The sequence below is a fragment of the Loxodonta africana genome, chromosome 4 (genome assembly GCF_030014295.1).
Source record: "Loxodonta africana isolate mLoxAfr1 chromosome 4, mLoxAfr1.hap2, whole genome shotgun sequence".
In the NCBI taxonomy this organism is placed as follows: domain Eukaryota; kingdom Metazoa; phylum Chordata; class Mammalia; order Proboscidea; family Elephantidae; genus Loxodonta; species Loxodonta africana.
The window spans coordinates 160,861,150-160,883,605 of record NC_087345.1 but is presented as its reverse complement, the minus strand read 5'-3'; the positions used below and the strand labels follow the sequence as shown (position 1 = coordinate 160,883,605).

General features: G+C 40.9%; 1 protein-coding gene across 1 annotated transcript in view; it reads right to left on the bottom strand.

Moving 5' to 3' along the window:
- The window catches only part of PLXDC2 (plexin domain containing 2), a 540,324-nt gene extending 519,881 nt beyond the window's left edge, over positions 1-20,443 (bottom strand). Inside the window, exon 1 of the mRNA XM_064284902.1 lies at positions 19,474-20,443. Coding sequence (XP_064140972.1) covers positions 19,474-19,585 — 112 coding nt within the window. The 5' untranslated portion in view covers positions 19,586-20,443. The remainder of the gene's footprint in view (positions 1-19,473) is intronic.
- Between the last annotated feature and the right edge of the window lie 2,013 nt (positions 20,444-22,456).

The following is a 22,456-nucleotide window of genomic DNA, read 5'->3' as shown; positions in this document are numbered from 1 at the left end:
TCCTGTTTTCAATACTGCACTGTAACTCCTACTGGCAAGGGATATATATATACGTGGAAAACTTGATGGGGTAGTGGTTAAGAGCTATAGCTGCTAACCAAAAGGTTGGTAGTTCGAATCCACCAGCAGCTCCTTGGAAGCCCTGTGGGGCAGTTCTACTCTGTCCTATAGCGTTGCTATGAGTCAGGATCAACCTGACCGCAATGAGTCTGGTTTTTGGTTTCATATGTATACTCGTGTGGTGTGTGTGTGTGTGGATGTGTATATATATGTGTGTGTATATATATATAAAACATAACAATGATTGTGAGGATGGCTCATGACTGGGCAGTGTTTCATTGTTATACCTAAGGTCGCTATGAGTCAGAGCTGACTGGACGGCACCTAACAACTATGTATGCATGTGTGTGTAATTTTTATGTTATTCATATATTATATTTCATATGTATATATTATTTAATCACTTTACAGCATAATGTTTGATACACAGAATAATTTAGGGACTATTCGTGGAATGGATAAATAATTCTTATGAGAACTAAACTTCAACAATACCAACTTAATGGCATATTAATTTCAATTTACTTCAGCCATCTCTGTCATTTTGAATCAATTATATATTAGGCCATGTTCTCCCAGTTTATAGGCTAATCTGATTGGGTAATTTGGATAACTTGAAAAATTATATTAACTCCTGATAATATCCACAAACAATGTATTAGCAGGCATATATTAAAATGGTACCATAGGCACTACACACATAAGCAGACAAGTTGTTTATCTTGGTCCTCATAATACACCCATCTCTCTGTTAACAGCTCTCTCCTCATCCCACTTCTGGTGTTCCTACCCTCCCCTGCTCCTGTTACCTCTACCCTTTCCAACACATACCTACTCACACCCACACTCATAGTGACTTCTTGCTGTTCTCGATCTAACCGGGGACTCTGCCCCAGGCTTCCTTCCTCAATCTATTAGTATCACTTCACCACACCTGCTCTTCCTTAGGTTTCAAATAGAAAGGATGGTAGCTAAGATGTAGGTCCACTGTTCCTCTTTATGGTATTTGCATTTTCCAAGATACACTGTTGTTGTTGTTGGCCCTATAGGACAGAGTAGAACAGCCCCACAGGGTTTCCTAGGCTATAATCTTCACAAGAGCAGATCATCAGGTCTTTTCTCCTGCAAAGTGGCTGGTGGGTTCAAACCGCCAACCTTCTATAGTTAACAGCCGAGCTCTTAGCCATTGTGTCGCCAGGGCTCCTTCCAAGATACATTACCTAAACCCAAATAATGACTCTCTAGAGTTAACGACCATCAACACATTAGTGTACGAACGAGGAGTCCTTCCACTGCTCTCAAATAACGCCATGAATGCACACACCTTTACTGCCCAGAGAGACTGGCCTGCACTAAAATGAAAGCAGCTGACTTCCTTCCAGTTCTAGAAAAAGTGCTAACTATGAACTACTGAGGAAACTATGGATTTTTAAAGATTTTGTTCATCTTTTGTTGTAACATTTCTTATCTTCCATTCACTCATGAAATCTTATAACAGCTGTCTTGTTCTTACACACATATTGCCTACCTTTTCAGGTAAATTCACTAAGATACGCGTATCATTTTGGGTCTCTATAAATAGAGCATCATTATCTTAAAAAGTTAACTTGTCATTCAATGGAGTTGTGTAATCTCGTAAGCAATTTATCCCTAGAAAGAAGCAAGTATATTAATAAGGTTAAAGTATTACATTCTTGCATCAATGGAGATGACACAGCAGAATTTTGTTTTGTGCCCTCAGCCTATGGCGGGGGCGGGGGGGGAGGGGACTGTTTCTGGGAGATTCATCTCGTTTTACACAACATGAGTTTGTTAATAATAAATTCTTTAAGTGTTCTTTTAATGCATCCTTTATTGGAATAGTAGTCTTCAAATCCAAACTTTGCCCTAGGCTATCACAGACTGATGGGAAGGATTCCGGAAAACAGAAACACTTCACATTCCATGATACAATCATGCAAGCCAGAGCCTGCTGGGATGCAGTCTGCACTATTAGATATCCCTGCATGCAAGCTAATGTTCACATGGGCGTCCGAAGCCCCACTAGGCCTTCATTTTTCCTGAATCTACAACACCACCACCACCACATGTAATTACTGTTGTTGTGGTCGGTGCTGTCAAGTTGGTTCTCACTCACAGCAACCCCAAGTACAACAGAATGAAACACTGCCCGGGCCTGTGCCATCCTCACAATTGGTGCTATGTTTGGGCCCACTGAGCCCACTGATCCCATTTTTGCAGCCATTCGTTGAGGATCTTTCTCTTTTTTACTGATCAGCATGATGTCCCTCTCCAGAGACTGGTCCCTCCTTATAACATGTCCAAAGTACATATGATGAAGTCTCCCCATCCTCCCTTCTAAGGAGCATTCTGGCTATACTTTTTCCAAGACAGATTTGTTCATTCTTCTGGCAGTCCACGGCATCTTCAGCATTCTTCGCCAACCCCATAATTTAAATGCATCAATTCTTCTGTCTTTCGTATTCACTGTTCAGCTTTTCCATGCATATACGGAGACTGAAAATACTATGCCTCGAGTCGGGCATGCTTTAGCCCATAAAGTGACATCTTTGCTTTCTGACACTTTAAACAGGTCTTTTACAACAGATTTGCCCAATGCAATACGTCCTTTGGCTTCCTGACTGCTGTTTCTGTGGGCGTTAACTATGGATCCAAGTGAAATGAAATCCTTAACAACCTTAATCTTTTCTCTGTTTATCATAATGTTGCTTATTGGTCCAGTTGTGAGGATTTCTGTTTCCTTTATGTTGAGGTGTAATCCATATTGAAGGCTGTAGTCCTTGATCTTCATCAGTAAGTGCTTCAAGTCCTGTTTTTCTGCAAGCAAGTTTGTGTCATCTACATATCGAACACTGTTAATGAGTCTTCCACCAATCTTGATGCCACCAAAAAAAAACCAAACCCAGTGCCATCGAGTTGAGTCCGACTCATAGAGACCCTATAGGACAGAGTAGAACTGCCCCATAGAGTTTCCAAGGAGTGCCTGGTGGATTCGAACTGCTGACCCTTTGGTTAGCAGCCGTAGCACTTAACCACTATGCCACATTCTTGATGCCACATTCTTCTTCATATTGTCCAGCTTCTCAAATTATTTGCTCAACATACAGATTGAAGAGGTATAGTGAAAGTATACAACCCCAACACACACCTTTCCTCATTTTATACCACACAGTATTCTCTTGTTCTGTTTGAAAAACTGCCTCTTGGTATATGTACAGTTCCCCATGAGCACAATTAAGTGCTCTGGAATTCCCATTCTTCTCAATGTTATCCATAATTTGTAATTATTACTAAACCAAAAGTGATATGGTTTTATCTTTGGCAGTTTGAAACATGGACACATTAATAATTAACATTTAAGGTTTATTTACTAAAGCATCTCGGGCCCCTCATCACTCTGAGGAAAGCTTGTCTTGCACTGCCCTGCTTTATTGCTTTTGCCATAATTCTCCTCTCGACTCTGCTTCTACACATCCATCCATATTTTCCTACGAGATCTTCAGGGCAGAGAAATTTTTCACAGTAATTTTTATTATTAGACAGGTAGGGAATTCTATTCTCATAACATAGATGACAAAATGGAGGCTCAGGATTTAAGAATTTTGCCCATGGCCACATAGATGATACGTGGCAGAGCCTAGATTTGGACTCAGACTTGCCTGGCATCAAAAACATCCTTTTAGCAGCTATAATACAGTCGAGTGCTCTCTTCTGAGTGCCTTTTCCACCATTCACACACCTGGTAGGCTCCCCCTGACCCTGCTGTGCTCCCACAAGCACTGGGTTGTCCCTTACACTATTCTCAGTTATGTATACATGTGCTCAGGTTCTCTTCTAGATCACATACTAGAAGAGAAACCGTGTCTTATTTTACCCCACACAATGAACTATGTACTTGAATTGACTTAATGGAAACATCTTCCAACAGAAATTATCCTTCTAGAAGAAAAGTTTAGCTAATATAAAAATTAAGGGAAACGAACTTTATAAAATGATTTCAAGTTATACTAGGAAAACGTCACATATTTTGAACATACATTACACATAAATGTGTAACATATGGCCACCCTCAACTTATGCATAAAGAACATGAGATAAAGTGACTAGGTTTGCAATTAACCTGCAACAGCCTACTTTACTTCTAGTAAATAAACTGACTCATTCCTCCATCCATTTTTAAAAATGACTGACCTATTTAGTAAATTAATGGCTGGAGAAATTAGTTGATGCATATATTAAAGGTAAAATAGACCTTTGAGAACCTTTATTCAATAACTAAGTCAACAATTTTTAAACTGAAAACCTACTATGTGCAGGTGCTATGTCTAAAGTACAGTTATGTTACTTTTGTTTTCTGTTTTTTAATTTTTATTATAAAGTCCCAATAAACAAAAGTATTAAATAAATAAAATTAGTAAGTATTAGCTATGGAGCAGCTATTGCCTGCTTAATGGGCTTTTTTTTCCTCTTCTGAGCACAGATTAAGGGAGTAACAAAAACTATGAAGATTGGCACCTATTAAAAAGTTAAGGCTTCTCCTTCACTGTGTTTTATTGCCTAGGAAGTTAATCTATATCCACAGGAAAAATAAGATGATAATAGGACTTGCACAGCAAAAGGAAGAAAGACACCAAATTAAACACAACAAAAGATCAGAAAAATGAGACCTGGGTAAAATAATATGCAAAATGAAAAAGGGGCAAAAAGTTACTTATGAAGAATTGGGAAGAATCTATTATAGTCACAAGTTTTGACTCATCTGATGAATGTCACCTGATGTCCAAGATATGAATTATTGTAATAGTCACTGTCTTGGTTATCTAGTGCTGCTGTAACAGAAATACCACAAGTGAACGGCTTTAACAAACAGAAGTTTATTTCCTAACAGTAAAACAGGCTGAAAGTCCAAATTCAGGGCGTCAGCTCCAGAGGAAGGCTTTCTCTCTCTGTTGCCCTTCTCATCAATCTTCCCCTGGATGAGGTGCTTCTTTGCACAGGGACCCCAGGTCCAAAGGATGCGCTCTGCTCCTGGCCCTGCTTTCTTGGTGGTATGAGGTCCTCCTGTCTCTCTGCTCACTTCCCTCCTTTATATCTCAAGAGATTGCCTCAAGACACAATCCAGTTTTGTGGACTGTGTCCTGCCTCACTAACACAACTGCAGTCCCTCCTTCCTCATCAACATCATAGAGGCAGGATTTACAACATTTAGGAAAATCACACCATACCAGGAATTGTGGCCCAGCCAAACTGATATACACATTTTTGAGGGGACATAATTCAATCCATGACAGTAACTAAATGAGGTTATACTCTGCCAGATGAACGTATGCAACAAATTCTTTCAACAAATATTTGTTGAGTGCCTTCCATATACCAACCACTATTCGTGCCCTCACAAAGCTTATAAATTACTGAGAGAACTAGTTATCAATCAAATAATAATACAAAGAGCAATTGAAAACTCTGATGTACTGCCCAAAACTCAGTTGCCAAGTAACACATCCCAATGCAAATTTGGAATTTTTTAGTTTGTGCTATTGGGTAGTTGCGGATTGGCTATAGACACTTTATATTTACATCATCTCAATACACCAAACACAGAAAGAAAGAAATAAACCTTCTCTCTCTCAGAATATGTACTTAGAATTTAGGGAAGGTGTAAGTGGCCTGAGGTCCAAGACAAAAGGGTATTGTGCATGGCCACTGTTGGGGCACATACTAAACCATCTGGGGTAGTATGATACTATGATAAAAGAGACACAGGAGAAGAGCAGAGAGTTGCAGAGAGGCCATTCCTAAACGGGGGGTGCTGTTACCAGAAGAGGGGGTATGACACTGAGCAGATAAAAATACCAGATGTTCATTCTATGTAATTAAGATGAAATAATAGGAAGAACTTTATGGAATGCTTCAAGAAAAACAATAGATACAAAGATAAGCTTGAGAAAATGTGTTCTAAGGATAACTACAACAAATTGTTGAGTACATGACGGATGCTGACCAAAGCTAAACTTCAGGAAGTGGATCACATGTAAGACCTTGAAAAGAGTTAATTCATCACTGAATATAGCATGAGAGATCTTTTAGATTTTTTTTCTTGAAAAATGTTTAAAAGGTTGCCCAATTATCTGGATCTGAAAATCTTTTGAGGATCTAATCCCAAGAGTATTTCCCAATTTGCATCCTCAACTTTGGGATACCTAGAAAGCTATTCATATAAATTCTGTGGCTTTAGCTCTAATTTCTGTTTCATTCATTGTTCATATACATGGCCTTTTCAACTGTGGCATCCCCTTCAGAAAACCAAATTAACCTATTTTTTTTATTATTTCATCAGACATTCAAGTAGCAAGTAATAGGCTATAAATCACTGCAGAGGAATAAAATCTTACCATTTTATGGTCTTTGAAATTTTATTCAAATTTACAAAGGTCAGAATTTTTAAAACTACTTCTGATAAGAATGGCTAAGTATCTTTCTCTGTTCTTCCCAACTCTGTAATTAATTTGATCATTCATAAACCACACTTGTAAATGAATTCTCAATTCTTTACAAATCCATATCCTATGACAGCATTTGACAAACACTCTGATTCCAAAGTCATTCAATCACTGGCTTGCCTATGCATTTTAGACACTGCTATTTAAACCCAAGGTATCATGTTACAGAAATTATGATTCAGAAATTTTGCCCAAAGAAATGCAGACATAAGCTACCATAATCAAAATTCTTTGCCTGAGTGGTGAAGGTAAACAAATATAGTACCATCATACAAGTGGAATACCAACACAAGATTTCTTCATGCAACAAATTTTCAGAGAGGGCTTCCTATGTTTGGAGCTAATGATGCAATAGTGATCAGTCCGGTATGGCCCCTAGCCTGTGGCAGCTTACCGTCAAGTTCAGGCACAGGCAATTATACCATTTTATGATAAGTGATATGATGAGAAAGTATAGAGTCTACTTTGGCAATGCCCCCACCTCAGACTTGGTGCTGGGAAGAAACACTTAAAAAAGGTGATTCACTATATCAAAAATCCATTCTAATCAGACACCACCCGTCTGTCAGTTTATCATACTGCCGTAGCTTGTGTGTGGCTATGATGTCGGAAGCTATGCCACCGGTATTTCACATACCAGCAAGGTCTCTCATAGTGGACAGGTTTCAGTGGAGCCCAGAGAAACACAGACTAAGAAGAAAAGACTGGCAATCTACTTCCAAAAATCAGCCAATAAAAACCCTATGGATCATAACTAACTGTTGTCCAATATAGTGCTAGAACGTGTGCTCCCTAGGCTGGAAGGCACTCAAAACACACAGTGGCCACAACAATGGACTCAAGAATATCAATGATTGTATAGATGGTGCAGGACCAGGCAACGTTTCCTTCCATTGTACATGTGGTTACCATGAGTTGGAGCCAACGTGACAACAACTAACAACAACAATCTTAATCAAAGACCAGAAAGTCAAATAGCCAGCTAGAAAGAGGAAAAACGGGTGTTCCAAGAAGTGGGACTGGCCTGTGAAAATTTTCAGAGGGGAGAGGCTGTGGGAAACCTAAGGAGTAGGAGGAAGAAGCAGTGAATCTGAAGATCTAAGAGGTAAACCAGGACTAGATTATCCAGGGCCTTGACCTTTAGTGTGAGAGCAATGCAACAGCATGAAAGCGTTTTCAACAGAGGACTGACATGGCCAGATTTGCACTTTAGAAAGATCTTCCGGGCTGTGCAATGATGAACGGATTCCAGTAGGATGATGTTGGAGGCAAAGCGGGAAGCCACTGAAGTAAACTGGGCTAAGAAGGATGGTGACAGGCTGGAGCAAGGATAATGGAACTGGGGATGGAAGACAGCAGTCTGAAGTCAAACACCAGTGCTTAGTCAAAGAAATCAGCCTTACTGGCTGTGCCTATTTTATAAACCTTTCTGCTAAAAACAGTTTGTCAAAAACTGAACTTGCACAAATCTGGCTTCCCGTATGGAGCTGTTTTGCAATGTTCAGACAACGAGACTATCATCTGCTGAATGACTTTGAATCATGCTTGTTTTTAAAAATATCTGAAATGAACAACAGATGTTAAAAAGATAATGCAGGCTAAATCACAAAGAAATAAAAGCCGAACTGCCCGCCTTGTGTCCATTTATTCCTGATTTAAAAATATCCAGATCAGTATATATGAGCTTGGAGAAACAGCCTGTCATAAACTGTCCTGATATTGAGATGAAGTTAGGATTTTCAAATAAAGCAAAGTGTAAACCGCTAATTTATAAATGTCTGTAGTCTAAATAAAGTATAAATCTCTTATCTTTAAAACGGTTACAATTTGTAAAATATATTCTCTCTCAATGTAAGTCTCTCATGGAATTGATATTAATTAGCTAAGTAGAACACATTAAGGAGCATCCTAAATCCAAAGGATTTTACCATTTAAGAGGCAGCAAACTTAAAAGTCTTGGTTGGACCTGCTATGCAAGTCGGGAGATAGGTTGCTAAAAGAGACATTTTTAATCAAAATGTCATTACTTCCAGTGCTCTTTGGCACTCATGCCTCTTTTGTGGTATTTCCTAAGAATTCAGGAATTAACAGCCCTTCCTTGGGTCATCCAATTTAACCTATGATTTCCCATGTGTTTCCTAAGAAACAATGAGATCTATGGCGAGTTGAATGCTATGATGAGGAAAACAGCACCAGCCCTCAATCCAGGAACACAGTTGGAACTTAAAAAAGGTCATTACCAAATAGCCGCTATTAACCCTTTGCTGTGAAGTGCTGTGGTGTTGCTCTGGATATTAGATATTGTAGAAAAGAAATTACATAGTGTCCAAGCAGTTTAGAGGTTGAGTATTTCACAAAATGATCCAGAGATATAATGTGCTTCCCATTAAAAGTCCAGCAGGGTTTTTAGTGAAACCTTAATAGTTCATTTTAAAATGTCTATGGAAGAGTAAAGAGCCTATCAGAATAGCCAAGGCACTTCTAAAGATCCAGTACAAGGAGAATAGGTTTCCCGCACCAGATATAAAGAATTATTATAAAACTATAGTAATTAAGACAGTGTGATATTAGTACAAGGACAATCATAGGGTTTTTTTGTTTTTTTTTTTTCCATTAAAGTACTTTATCTTGGAAGAGTCTAGTAGGGCTTACCTCAGCAACTAGCTTTTATAAAATATTCACAAACCAAATAATCCATGAATTCTACCTCTAATTAAAGGTTGATGTAATTTTTGTACATGAACTGAAGAGACATATGCAAGGATGCTCACAGGACCAACGTTCACACCATTGAAGGGAGAGTAGATAAATCAACTGTGGGCGAGCTAGGACCAACACAAGTACGTGTAATTGCTAAAAACAGAACAACAAACAATGTGAATTGTTACCAAAATTATTTTACAACATACTCATATTAATAAGTTTTATCACCATAATCTGATACAGAAAATACATTTACCATACTTCATGTCTAACACAAAATCTCACAAAATACATTTGATTTGAATAAAAGAAATAAAACATTTTAAAAACCTCTTATGTTAAGTTTTAAAATCAAATTTATCAATCAAAGCAGATACAAATACATATTATGAAAGCTATATAACACCCAATGACACTAAACAAGCATATAAAAATAAAATACTATGCAATATCTTTATAACCTAGCAAGACTGCTTTTAAACTAAAATCTGAAATGGCTTTTTTTTTTTTTAACCTTACAAGTCAACTTTATTTTCACAGGACATCCATAGTTTTCAGAGAGTTTTAAAAATATTCTTTAAACTTTGGTTGTCTGACCCAAAAAAGGCAAATGACCGTCCCCACCCCCACTCCAAACAAGCAAGAGCCAAAGAACAAGAATGCAAATACATAGCATTATGCCTTTTAGTTCACCTTTCATTTCTTGGAATTAGCAAATTATAAATAATTGTAAATACAATTTCAAAAATTGATCCAAATATCCATTGCTGTTCAATCAATTCTACTCATAGTGACCCTGTAGGACACAGCAGAACTGCCCTATAGGATTTTCAAGGCTGTAAAATCTTTATAGAAGCAGACGGCCATGTCTTTCTCCTGCAGAGTGGCTGGTAGGTTCGAACCGCCAACCTTTCAGTTAGCAGCTGAGTGTTTAACCACTGGGCCACCAGGGCTCCGTCAATTAGTAATATAAGGTTAATAACAAGATTGTCTATTTTAATGACTCCATTACAAAAAAAAAAAAAATTCAAGGTCTTATACCCCCAGGACCGATAAAAATAGTAAAGAGAATAAAAATAACTAATATCAGGAAAAGCAAGGATAGTGAGACTTTGTCTCACATATTTTGTATATGCTATCAGGAGGGATCAGTCCCTGGAGAAGGACATCATGCTTGGTAAAGTAGAGGGTCAGTGAAAAAGAGGAAGACCTTCAAAGAGCTGGACTGACACAGTGGCTGCAACAGTGGGCTCAGGCATAACAATGACTTCAGGGATGGCACAAGACCAGGCAGCGTTTCATTCTGTTTTACATAGGGTCGCTATGGGTCGGAACTGACTTGATGGCACCTAACAACAACAAATCATATCATATCAGAAGGTATAACTCCTGAGAGAGATAATTCTTTAGAACATCATGTACACATGCTACACTTTAGCTGGGGAGCCCTGGTAGCACAGTGGTTAAAGTGCTCTGCTGCTAACCGAAAGGTCAGCGGCCCAAACCCATGGGCTGTTCTATGTGAGAAAGATGTGGCTTTCTGCTTGAGTCACGATTACAGCCTTGGAAACCCTATGCGGCACTTCTATTTCGTACTATAGGGTCGCTATGAGTTGGAATCTACTGGGCAGCAGCGGATTTGGTTTGGGGTTTTATATTCTAGTTAATCTTAAACATAAAGCATCATTAGTGAAATAATTAAGGGGTTGATTTTTTTTTTAAGCCAAAAATTTCAGCACAGAATTTCTTTAAATAGAATCCATAGGCAATGAAAACATGATTCATTATACCAAAAATCATTTCTCATACACTTTTTTTGGAATATTTTACAATGCAGAGCCCATCGGTGTAATTTACGTTCAGACATTCTTGAGGACATGGACAGCAAAAGAAGAAGAGGAGAAAACTGCCAAAAGGAAAAGTCAGATTCGATAACAGACCTGCCCCTGGCCATGCCTGCAGTAAGGTCAATGGGCCCTTCTGAACAAACAAATGAACAAAAACATACCAATTAAATAACTTCAAAGTGCTTGACTACTAACCAAAAGCTTGGAGGTTTGAACTCAACTGGAGATAACTCAGATGAAAGGTCTGGTGATCTGCTTCCAAAAGGTCACAGCCTTGAAGACCCTGAAGAGTACAGATCTACTCTGCACACATGGAGTCACCAAGTCGTAATGGACTCGATGCTAACTGGTTTTCTGGTCAGTGATAGCTACAGTCAAATGTCGTACCTTGGAGAGAGTTAAGCAAGTATGCGTAACAGATCCAGCACAGCATACTGGTATGTGCCTAAAAAAAAACTATTTCACATACTGAAAATTATTTCTATTTGTGAATTCTTACCCGATAAATTCTACTTATCTTAATTCCCTCTTATGGTTTAGAGAAATAACTATTTTATTGGATATTCAAGTTATGGTTTCAGAGCAAAAAAGTTGGGAGCTACTCCTACAACCAGATACATATACATACAGAAAAATAATACTATTACCCCAAAAAACATTACTGCACATTTAATGTTCTATATTCCAACTGGACCAAAGAATGTATTGTAATTGAAATAAATCAGGTGTACTTACCAAGCATCATGCTTAAACAGAATATATCAGCTTTAGACTTCTTCTATCAACGAAAACCCCAAGGATTATGCAGAAAATTGACTTTTAAATATTCTGATTTTTATGCAATTTATCCACAGGGCAAAATTCCTCCTATTCCCTCTACATTCTCAAAGCATCAATGAGTTATGCACTTTACCTACACAATGAGATCTTGAGCTATATGGTTTCTAGAGAATATTTCCAATTAATGAGTAAAAAATAACAGGTGGGGAAGGGGGAGGAACTAACTAATAAGATGCCAGAAAACTAAAATGAAGTTGGTAATCTGTATCTCTGTTTTTGTGACCCACTTTTGACAAAATAATAGAACACTCTCTGCTATAACACCTGAAACAGAAATGGTGAGGACAGGCTCTTTTAATCTGGAGGGTAAAGGAGAGCTTGTAGGGCCTGTATCTGTTTGGATGGCCTCTGGAGAAAGGAATAAAAAGTCTGGATTTCAAGTAAGGTCACACAGTGTCTGACCCCATGTCCAGATCTGCAATCTTGTCTGACCCCATGTCCAGATCTGCAATCTTTACCAGGCTATACTAATTCCAAACAGGCCCTTGACAAGCCCTCTAATTCTACTTAAATATACAAATCTGTACCATCATTCCATCTCTCACCACCTTTTTAATTAAAGAGAGGAAAATAAACACAAACCAAACAGCAAATATGAAACAGCTTCAACATCTGGTCACAACACAATGCAGAATATTTTAAACTCATCTTTTCTCAGGTATTATTCTGCTCAGTTGACCAGGCATATATGACACCAATGACAACAGACAAAACCATCATAACAAGAGCTTCACTATTTTGTGTGTCACTCTGTACTCCAAAAAAACCCACTGACGTCAAGTCGATTCTGACTCACAGCGACCCTACAGGACCGAGTAGAAATGCACCATAGAGTTTCCAAGGAGTGCCTGGCAGATCTGAACTGCCAACCTCTTGGTTAGCAGCCATAGCACTTAACCACTACACCACCAGGGTTTCCCATTCTGTACTAGCTTTCCTCAATTAAACAGAATCACTGTGTGTGTATGGGGTGGGGGGGTAGGGAGGAAAGACATCCTGCACAAATTTTGATAAAGAAGAAAGACCTCTCAGCATGAAGAACGTACAGAGGTAGTTAAAGCTTTGGGAAAATGCACTCAGAATAAAAGCCAAAGGACTGGAGTTAGGCAGGTAAAGAGAAAATTGAAAAGCAGCATATTAACACATTCTCTTCAATATTACAGAGATGATTGCATGTTATTTACTTATTTTCCAACTCTGAAACAAATGCAAGGTAAGATTTAAAATCAGGAATGCTCACTTAAAGTGCAAAAGACAATGAGGGTAGGAATGATAAGATGAAGATGTAGGTGAGCTGGTACACAAAATGTAGGCCAGGAGGTTTACATATTTGTTGGAGGTGGGTCACAAACTGTGCTCTGAGCTTTCCAAATATTAAAAGGCAACACATCTGGTCACTATTCATAAAAAGCAGAAGATAAAAACCAACAGAAAAGAAGAACAACGATATCTGTTACTGCAACGTGACCTCTCTCTCCAGCCCCCCACTTCCTTTCTCACCTGAACAGACACTATGCAACGTATTATACAATATCCGCAACGACCTCCCTACATAAGCTACTGTACAAGCTTTATAACAAGCTTTATGAGACTATGTTTTAGAGGCGCCTCTAATGTAGGTTAATGGCTTCCCAGAGAACCAGATTATTTAATAGTATTCGTTCCCACTGAAAACAGAAGGCCTCCACCACCAAATGTGTACACACACACGCACGCAGACACATACACCACATACTGTATGTTAGGGCATTAGATTAAGAATATGAGTGAACATTCATTCAGAAACCAGAAGTACTATGGAATGTTCTTTTTGAAAATTTTATCCATTAATAGAAGATTTAAGGTAAACACCATCTGCCAAAAGCATTAGAACAGTTTAACCAACCTGTCTCCTATGCTCTGGTTTTAAACCAGTTTCCTGTGAAGCCAGCCTCTATATTCACTTCCACCTTATTGATGAGCTAAGTCATAAATAGAGTCAGAAACATAAATAATTCTCTCAAGGTGATACTCAAGTCAACAGTCCAGCTTCGACTATCATTCTATACAGCTCAATGCCGCCCAACAACTACTTACCGTGTGCCCAAAGGGTAGATGCTGCAGGGGATTCAGAGGTGAATGGCATAGACCCTAACCTCAAGAATTTGTGGTCTAATAGAATATAGGATACGCCGAAATGGAAAAAAAAAAAAAAAAAAATCCTCATAGTATTAAGCCAGCGCATTCCTTAAAAATGGCATAAAGAGATCTAAGACATCACATCCTTTGCTGAGGGGTGTCACCTGAGCTAAGTCTGTAAGAATAAGTGGAGATGGACAGATGAAGGTGGAATTAGGGAACAGTGAGCGGGAGGAATGGTATATGCAGGGTACAAACTCAGGGAACCTCAAGGTCCTTATTTGGTTAGAGTTAAGAAACTTGCCGTGGTGTCAGAGGTGGGTAAACAAGTTAAGGTAAAAGTTTTGAAGGCCATAGTGAAAAGGTCATATTTAATGTGGTAGAGAAACAGCTGAAAGGAGCCCTGGTGGTGCAATGGTTAAGCACTCAGCTGCTAACCAAAGATCGGCAGTTCGAACACATCAGCGGCTCCACGAGAGGAAGACCTGGTGATCTCCTGTAAAGACTGCAGCCTAGGAAACCCTATGGGGCAATTCTACTCTCTCACATAGAGTTGCTATGGGTCTGAATCGACTTGATGGCAGACGACAACAACAGGGAAACAGCTGAAAACTTTGTATCTCATGATCACGATTGTCGATAAATCCATTCATCTTTAAAAACATGGCTTCTGCCATAGAAAATATCTATTAGAAAATAAACAGACAAAACTAACTGAAAAAATACACATTTTCTAAATCTCTACATGAGAGTACCTGATTCTTATTTAAAAAAAAAAAAAAAAAAGACCTGTTCCTTCCATTACCAAGTGATACTTAAGTACATTCTCCCTGTTAAAGAGTCTGTTCCTGAAGATTACATTTAACAAAACTGCAAACTGTACTAATTATAACAATTCCAAACCTCTGGGCAGACATCCATGTACTAAAAATCTTATCACTGATATAAATTTTCTAGATCCCACTATGTCTCCGTCCACAGTTATTCAGCTTCAGGCTTCAACTGCTATCTGTTCACTAAAGGAAGAAAACTTTCACATCTCCTGTTTTTTTAAATTTTTGAATGTGGTCAAAAGCATACACTGATTGATAAAAACAATTAACTGGTCATTTGTCCAACAATGTGATCCACGTACATGGTGGCATAGTGGTTAAGAGCTCGGCTACTAACCAAAAGGTCAGCAGTTCAGATCCACTAGCCACTCCTTGTAAACCCTATGGGACAGTTCCACTCTGTCCTATAGGGTCACTATGAGTTGGAATCGACTTGATGGCAATGGGCTATGTATGTTTTAGAGGGAATATTCATGTGAATTAACCTATAATCCTTCGCTCTAGGAATACATGCAAAGAGCTAGAAATGTCACACTAGTGACAGTATGTATCAACAGAGACACTCTCATAACAAACCTTTACAAGTTAGATATTTCAAACTAAGATTTTTGACTCCAATGAAAGCATAAAATAACGAAAATATTCAGCCAGAGAAGGAACTACAATAAGCGTAAATTATCTGCTAAATAAAAAGCATAAACTATCTGTATGTAGACTATCCAAAAACATAATAAACCCAATGCCTCAAATCAATTCCAACTCATGGTGACCCCATAGGGTTTCCAAAGCTGTATATCTCTACGGAAGCAGACTGCCACATCTTTCTCCCAAGGAACCACTGGTGGTTTCCAACCAATTGCTTTAACCACTGTGCCACCAGGGCTCCTAATCCAGACTATAAAAAACCAACCCAACCCTTTGCCCTGGAGTAAATTCCAACTCATACTGACCCTACAGGACAGAGTAGAACTGCCCCACAGGGTTTCCAAGGTTGTAATCTTCCTGAAAGCTGCCACATCTTTCTCCCATGTAGCAGCTGGTGGGTTTGACCCCCTGACCTTTTGGGTAGCAGCCTGAGTACTTAATTAGTATGCCACCAAGGTTCCTTTTTAAAGCGATATTAGAAAGTTTAAAAAGTGCATATTTTCTGAGGCCCTAATTATTTTTGCTCTCTATATAGCATCGCTAACTCGGTGGCAAAGGGTTAGGTTTTTTAATATAATTGTAATGAATTTACTGTTGCTTTAAGTCACATTTAACCAGGCCAAAATTTAACTACAAATTTTAGGCCTTTTTTCATAATTTATGTTTTAGAATTCTTTAAGACATTAAAACATCTTTATCCTTAGATACAGTTAGTAAGCTGTTTTACAATCAGCTATGGTTACAAGGGAGCCCTGGTGGCACAGTGGTTAAGAGTCTGGCTGCTAACCAAAAAGGTTGGCAGTTCAACTCCACCAGCAACTCCTTGGAAACCCAATGCGGAAGGGTGAATATGCACCAATGCAGAGATGATTTGAGATTTATAAAAATGAGAATTATTCTAGGCTTATTTTTCTCTAAATATTGGAATTGAGACATACTATTATTAGTATAGGCAAAATTTTTTCAGTATTCATAGAATACATTCGATCCTCAAAATAACCTCATTATATGATAACGAGCTTTTAATCATAAAAGGAGTATTCAAAAGCTGTATTTTCAGAAATCCCAGGATAATTTGTTAATGATCTCCCACTATGATGCAAAAGAAGATATTTGTTTTTTTCAAGTGGACTTATTTCACCGCAACAATGAATTCAAATTATAGGTCTTAAAAAATTAGGAGATGCTATATAAATGTTGAATGAGTGAATATTTAATTAATGTCAATGAAAAATAGAAATACAATGAAAGTTGATTATTGTAAATTGCCACCCATTTATAAACATCAAGCTGAAATATCAAAAAGTATTCCATACAAGAAAAACAAAATGTTGTGGATCATTAATCTGAGATTTGGGGAAGAACGGGAAGAAGAAATTAGCAGTTTCTCTGCCCTCTGGTGGCAGTGAAATTAACTGCAGCATTTACTAAAGTAAAAAAAAAAAAATTTTTTTTTGAAAGTAAGGCATAATAAAATGACCCTGTTATGAAATCAGATTTGTTTTTCTTTGCCAAAATGTCTGTAATGAAAATCCTGATGGTTACACGCCAAATTTCAAGACTGTTGACATTTACAAAAATGTCCTGTATTGAACTTTCAGATAGACAATTTTACAAAGAAAACTAGTTGCTATATTTTGCATGGAAACCCTAGTGGCATAGTGGTTAAGTGCTACAGCTGCTAACCAAAAGGTCAGTAGTTCGAATCCACCAGTTGCTCCCTGGAAACCCTATGGGACAGTTCTACCCTGTCCTATGGTCTCTATGAGTCAGAATTGACTGGACAGCAATGGGTCCCCCCGCCCCCCAGTATTTTATATATTCAGTAGATTAACCATTTTTTTTTCATAAAACTATATGTAGACTTATGTCCCAGTAACATGGCGCTTTAGCTTGTAATAAAGCCTCCAAAAACTTGCCAAAATATTTAAAACTCTGCCTTTTTTATTCAATCCTATATGAGTTTCTCCAGCAGTTTTCTAGCAAAAATACTGGATTCATTTAAAACAGTAGTACATTTATGCTGAATAATTCAGGCATTTGTATTTGTAATTATCTGGCCAATCCCAGAATGGAAAGAATTTCATCTTCAATTTGGGAATTTAGAATAGCAGATTTATATTATACGTGTGTCTGTGTATATATATATATTCATTTCTTGGTAATATAACAATAATAGAAAGCTCAGAAAAATAAACACTTGCTGACTTTTTTTTTTTACTGTAAATGCACTATTTCTAGTGTCAAAGAAGTTTTCAAATAAATAACTCAGGATGCATTCTGACACACAAACACACCTCTCTAACCTCCTCTGTGATGAAGTAAATTGCTTTCCTTAAGCATTTACTTATCCCATGAATAAGTCCGTGCTACTTACTGTTGCACCTTTTTAATAAATGTGCTGTATCGTGGACTGGTAAAAAATTTTTTAACCTACAAAATGTATCAGAGAAATGAACAGAGGTATAACCTAATGGTTTAAATAATACCTAATGAAGAATAATTATAAATGACAAAAACAAATCAACAAGGAAATGTGCATTTTATTCTCAGCTTTTAAAGTGTTGCCCTCTCTCTCCCCCTCCACAAACGCACCTCTGAAGCATCTGTGCTTCCCCTGTAAGAATTTAAACCAGGGACAGATACAGTGTGTTGGCCGTCTTCCAAGTCCCAGTTTGGCAAAATTTTATTCAAAGACTTCCTTCAAGATCTACCTTACCTGGAATCCCTAGGTGCCCTCCCTAGCCTTCCAACTTCGACTCTCAGGTTTAAGGATTGGGGAAGCATACAGTTTCTTTTACCATTATCCTAAGCAGAAACTTTTCATTTTTCTCCAAGTGTTTTTTGTTTTGTTGTTGCTTGTTTGGGTTTTTTTTTTTTTTTTTTTTCTTTCACTTCACCACCTCTTGAAGTCTACCAGAGTTCATAAATTTCTGCCAAGGTCCCTCTCTGCCTGCGTCCTCACTGAGAGGCAGAAATGAGGGGCAGCGCCGGGTTCGCAACGGACACAGTCCGGAGGCAGCTGGACCTCCGCGGTATGCAGCGCCTCGCCCGGCTGCTTTTAGGCGGCCACCGGCCCAGGGCGACACCGCCGGCTCTGCACTCGCCCCAGGGGCGCGGCTCCCCACAGAAGGGGCACCAGGCAGACGCAAGCGCGGGAGCAGGAAGCGCCGGCACTGAGGGGGTGCGGAGACCCGGGCAGCGCAAGGGCAATCTCAGGGCACTCGGAGGAACCCCGGCTCATTCAGGCTTGTCTGCGAAACTGGCAGCCGGAGGACAATAGAGCGAGGGGTTGGTCTCCGGGGACGCGCCCGCCCCCATCTCTCCCACCTCCTTCCCCCCCTCTTCGCCCAGCGGCGCCTACCTCGCCCCACTTCCAGGATCGGCTCACTGCTAGATGGCAAGAGGGAGCTAAGGTGAGGATGTTCGGAGGGAGATAGGAGCGGCCGCAGGGAATGTTTTTGTTGAGGGGAGACCTGCGATCCCCGGCTGCCACTACAGCACCCACCCATGGCCCCAGCACGCACGCATTCGCTTAGTTTATCGGAGCAGCAGGGAATGGAGGAGGAGCCGGCCAGGATACAGCCCTGGGATGCCAGGTCCCGAGCGAGGTATCCACAGAGGAGGTTTGCTCTTACACCAGAGCCCTCTCTGTGCTACTTGGGGGGAGACTGTACCACCCCCTACCGCTCAGGTGAGGTAAGCCCGAAATCCTCAGGAAAACCCCCATTCCCCAAGATCCTTCTTTTGCCAATCCTCTTCTCCCCCACAGACGAACCCAAGTTGACCCAAAAAGCAACTGCAGTAACTTTCACAAGGGCAGACAGGGTGGGAGTGGGATGGGAAAGAGGGTGCCAGAGAGATCTTCAGCCGCGCGCAAAATTAACAAGCAAAAGTGTATCTTACCTTTGCTTTGGTTTCCGGTCTCCCCTTCGGTGAACTGAAACCGGTCCATTAAAAAGTGGCAAAGTAACACAACTCCTGCAGCGGCCAGGTCGGCCCTCCGTACTCTCGCCATGCTGCCGCCGAGACCTCCCTCCCCTTCCGCGCCAGTCCTTCCCCGGCGCCCTGTGCTCTCGGGCTCCTGGTGGGCGCGGGGGCCACGGGCTGAGTGCTGCCGACCGGCCTCGGCGGGACGGGAGGGCTTTGTCGTTTCAGTGGGATCTCACGCCCGGAGGCCGGGAAAAGGAAGAAGGGAGTGGAATTGCGAGCACAGCCCTCTCCCGACCACCAGGTCTCTCTCCGCAACTTCCCAGTCTCGCAGCCCTCACCCCAGACAAACAACTGAGGGAAGAAAAGACCACTTGCAGACCGGGCTCCCAAACTCGGCTCCGCACAGGCAACGCCACCCCAGTGGCCGCAGAAGGTGATTTCCGAACCCCCGCGACGCGCTCCACTGGGTTCAAAACAGATCTAATTCCACAGCCAGCGCTGGTGCCGCCTCCAAATCCAAAAGGGCTGACGGCTCAGAAGGAACTTTCCCCTGTCTTGGGATGGCCCCGCGGGAGGTTAGCGTTTGCGGGGAGGGGGTTACAGTGAGCTGGTGAAACCCCTCCGACAAGTTTTTCTTCTTTTCTTCGCCCGACGCTGGGCACGCGTCTTTCTCCCAGCCGGAGGGATTGGCAGCCCCAAAGAGCTGAGCCCTTGGAAGGCTTGGGCTGCAGCAGTCTGAGGTCCGAAGCCAGGAAAAAATGTGTTTAAAAAAAAGAGAGAGAGAGAAAGAAAGAAGGGGAAAAAGTCAGGCTAAAATCTCTCGTGAGGGGGTTCCTCCTTACCCAGGAGGAGGTGACCCCAAGCCCCCGCCGAGCCCCGGGAGTTTGGTGGCGGAGGAAGTGCCGCCGCCGCGCTCCCCCGCTCCCTGCTCCACACTTGGGGTAGTGAAGGCAGCTCGCAATTTGCCAGATCTGCTGTTGCACCCTCCTCCCTCCTCCTTCTGCCCTCCCCCTCGCTCCGTCAGGCTTCTCCCACCTTCCTCCCCGAAACCAGCAGCCAGAACCGACCTGTCCAATGGCTGCACTTGCCTCGGGGCTGGTTGAGGAGTCGCCCAGAGATTAAGCCGGGGGAGAAAAGCCTGGGGGAGTGAGAGGGCAACTCCAGCCTGCAGCCGGCGGTCCAGAGCGCGGGGAGAGGAGGCGGGGGGGAGCGCGGGACGGCACCTCCAAGCCGCCGGGGCGCCATCCCTGGACCCCTCGCGGCCGTGGCGACGGTGCCTGCACCCACCTGGCTCCCGGGCCGCCCACGCTCCCGGCTGCGGGGATCGCGGCCCTGCCCGCTCGGGGTCTTCCTGGGCGCTAACGCGCTAATTACTGTTCGCCATTCCCGGGAGGGTTTATGTGGCAGTGGTTGGTGTGTGAAGAAAGCATACCAGGGCCAGTCCGGCTGCTGACCCCGCAAAGCCCCTTGCAGACCCCAGACCCCTGAAGCGGATGGTGTGTGGTAGCGCGCTGCAGCGTGGCCCGGCCGCCGCCGCTGCTTTGTAAAGTGTCTGCACGAGCAAAAGAGAGTTTAAAGAAACAGGAGCCCCATTGAATTCCTACAGGGGCTTATAACAGGCTTTCGCCTCCAGTTTGTTTTTGTTTTTAAGCTCGCGGGTCGGCTTCAGCGTTAACCCTTTCCAGCCCTTTTATTAGTTTGCATCTTATTTGCATACCGTTAACCCAATTTTAAAGGGCCAAACACACAAAAAAAGGAAGCAAAGCACATTGGTTAAAAGTACAGATTCCAGAGCTAGACTGTCTGGGCTGGAATTCCATCTCCCCCACTTAATAGCTAGATGACTTGGAGCAATTTGCTTAATCTCTTAGTACCTCAATTCCATCCATCAAATTGGGATAATTATAGTAATGCACTTAAAAGATCTTCCCAATGGATTGAATGAGTTAATACCATTTACATAAAGAATTTAGAACAGTGCCTAGCACAAAGTTAAAGGCTTGTAGGTATTCCTTGAGAGAGGGTGAACAAACCACAAACCAAATGGCAAATTAGTTTCAGTGTTCTAGGCTCAAAAGGTCTGTTTGGCTTATTCTGGTCCATTCCATTCCATGCCCGAAGACTTTATGGATGTCCTCAACAAGCCTCCCAATTTGTAAAAAAAAAAAAAAAAAAACACACTGAAAATGGATCCAGATAACCAAACTACAGTGCAAATTCGATGCCAAAAGAAGGACTCTCTCATGGTTACTTAGCTGGTGGGAAAAAGGGAAGTAGGTACTGTAACATGTTTTTCCTAGTTCAATACTCAATTTGCTCTTAATTTCATGTAAAAAAATACATAAACTCATAAACATGTTGTGCGTACAAACTATTATGACAAGACCTTGCTCTCTCAAGCCTTCTTTCACTTAGCTAATGTCTTCCTCTCCAAATAAAACGTGGTTCTTTTATTTCAACTCAACCGGGAATGTTTTAAGTACTTCTTTTTTTTTTTTTTTTTTTATAGGGTCACTATTAGTCGGAATGGACTCAACGGCAACGGGTTTGGTTTTTCTTTGGTTTGGGATTTAATGTTACATCCAATATTGAGTACCTGAGATACTTATCTGTTCAACATTAAGTTTGAAAATTAAGTCTTCTAATCAAAACTCGATGGTTGTTTAACTGATGATGGTGTTTTGTCTGCATCCCCTCCCTAGTGAGGTCACCACTTCATGAATCCCTGTGGAAAGCTTTCTAAAACTTCCTATACAGCTCTAGTGCCCATTATAAGCAAAATTACAGGGAACGCAGCAGAAGCCAGGTAAAGAAAACACGTCTTTTGTTTTAGGTGCCACCGAGTCAATTTTCAACTCGTAGTGGCCTCGTGTGACAGAGTAGAACTGCCCCCGATAAGGTTTTCTACTGTCCTATAGGGTCACTTGATGGCACACAAGGACAATGTTTACAAGTA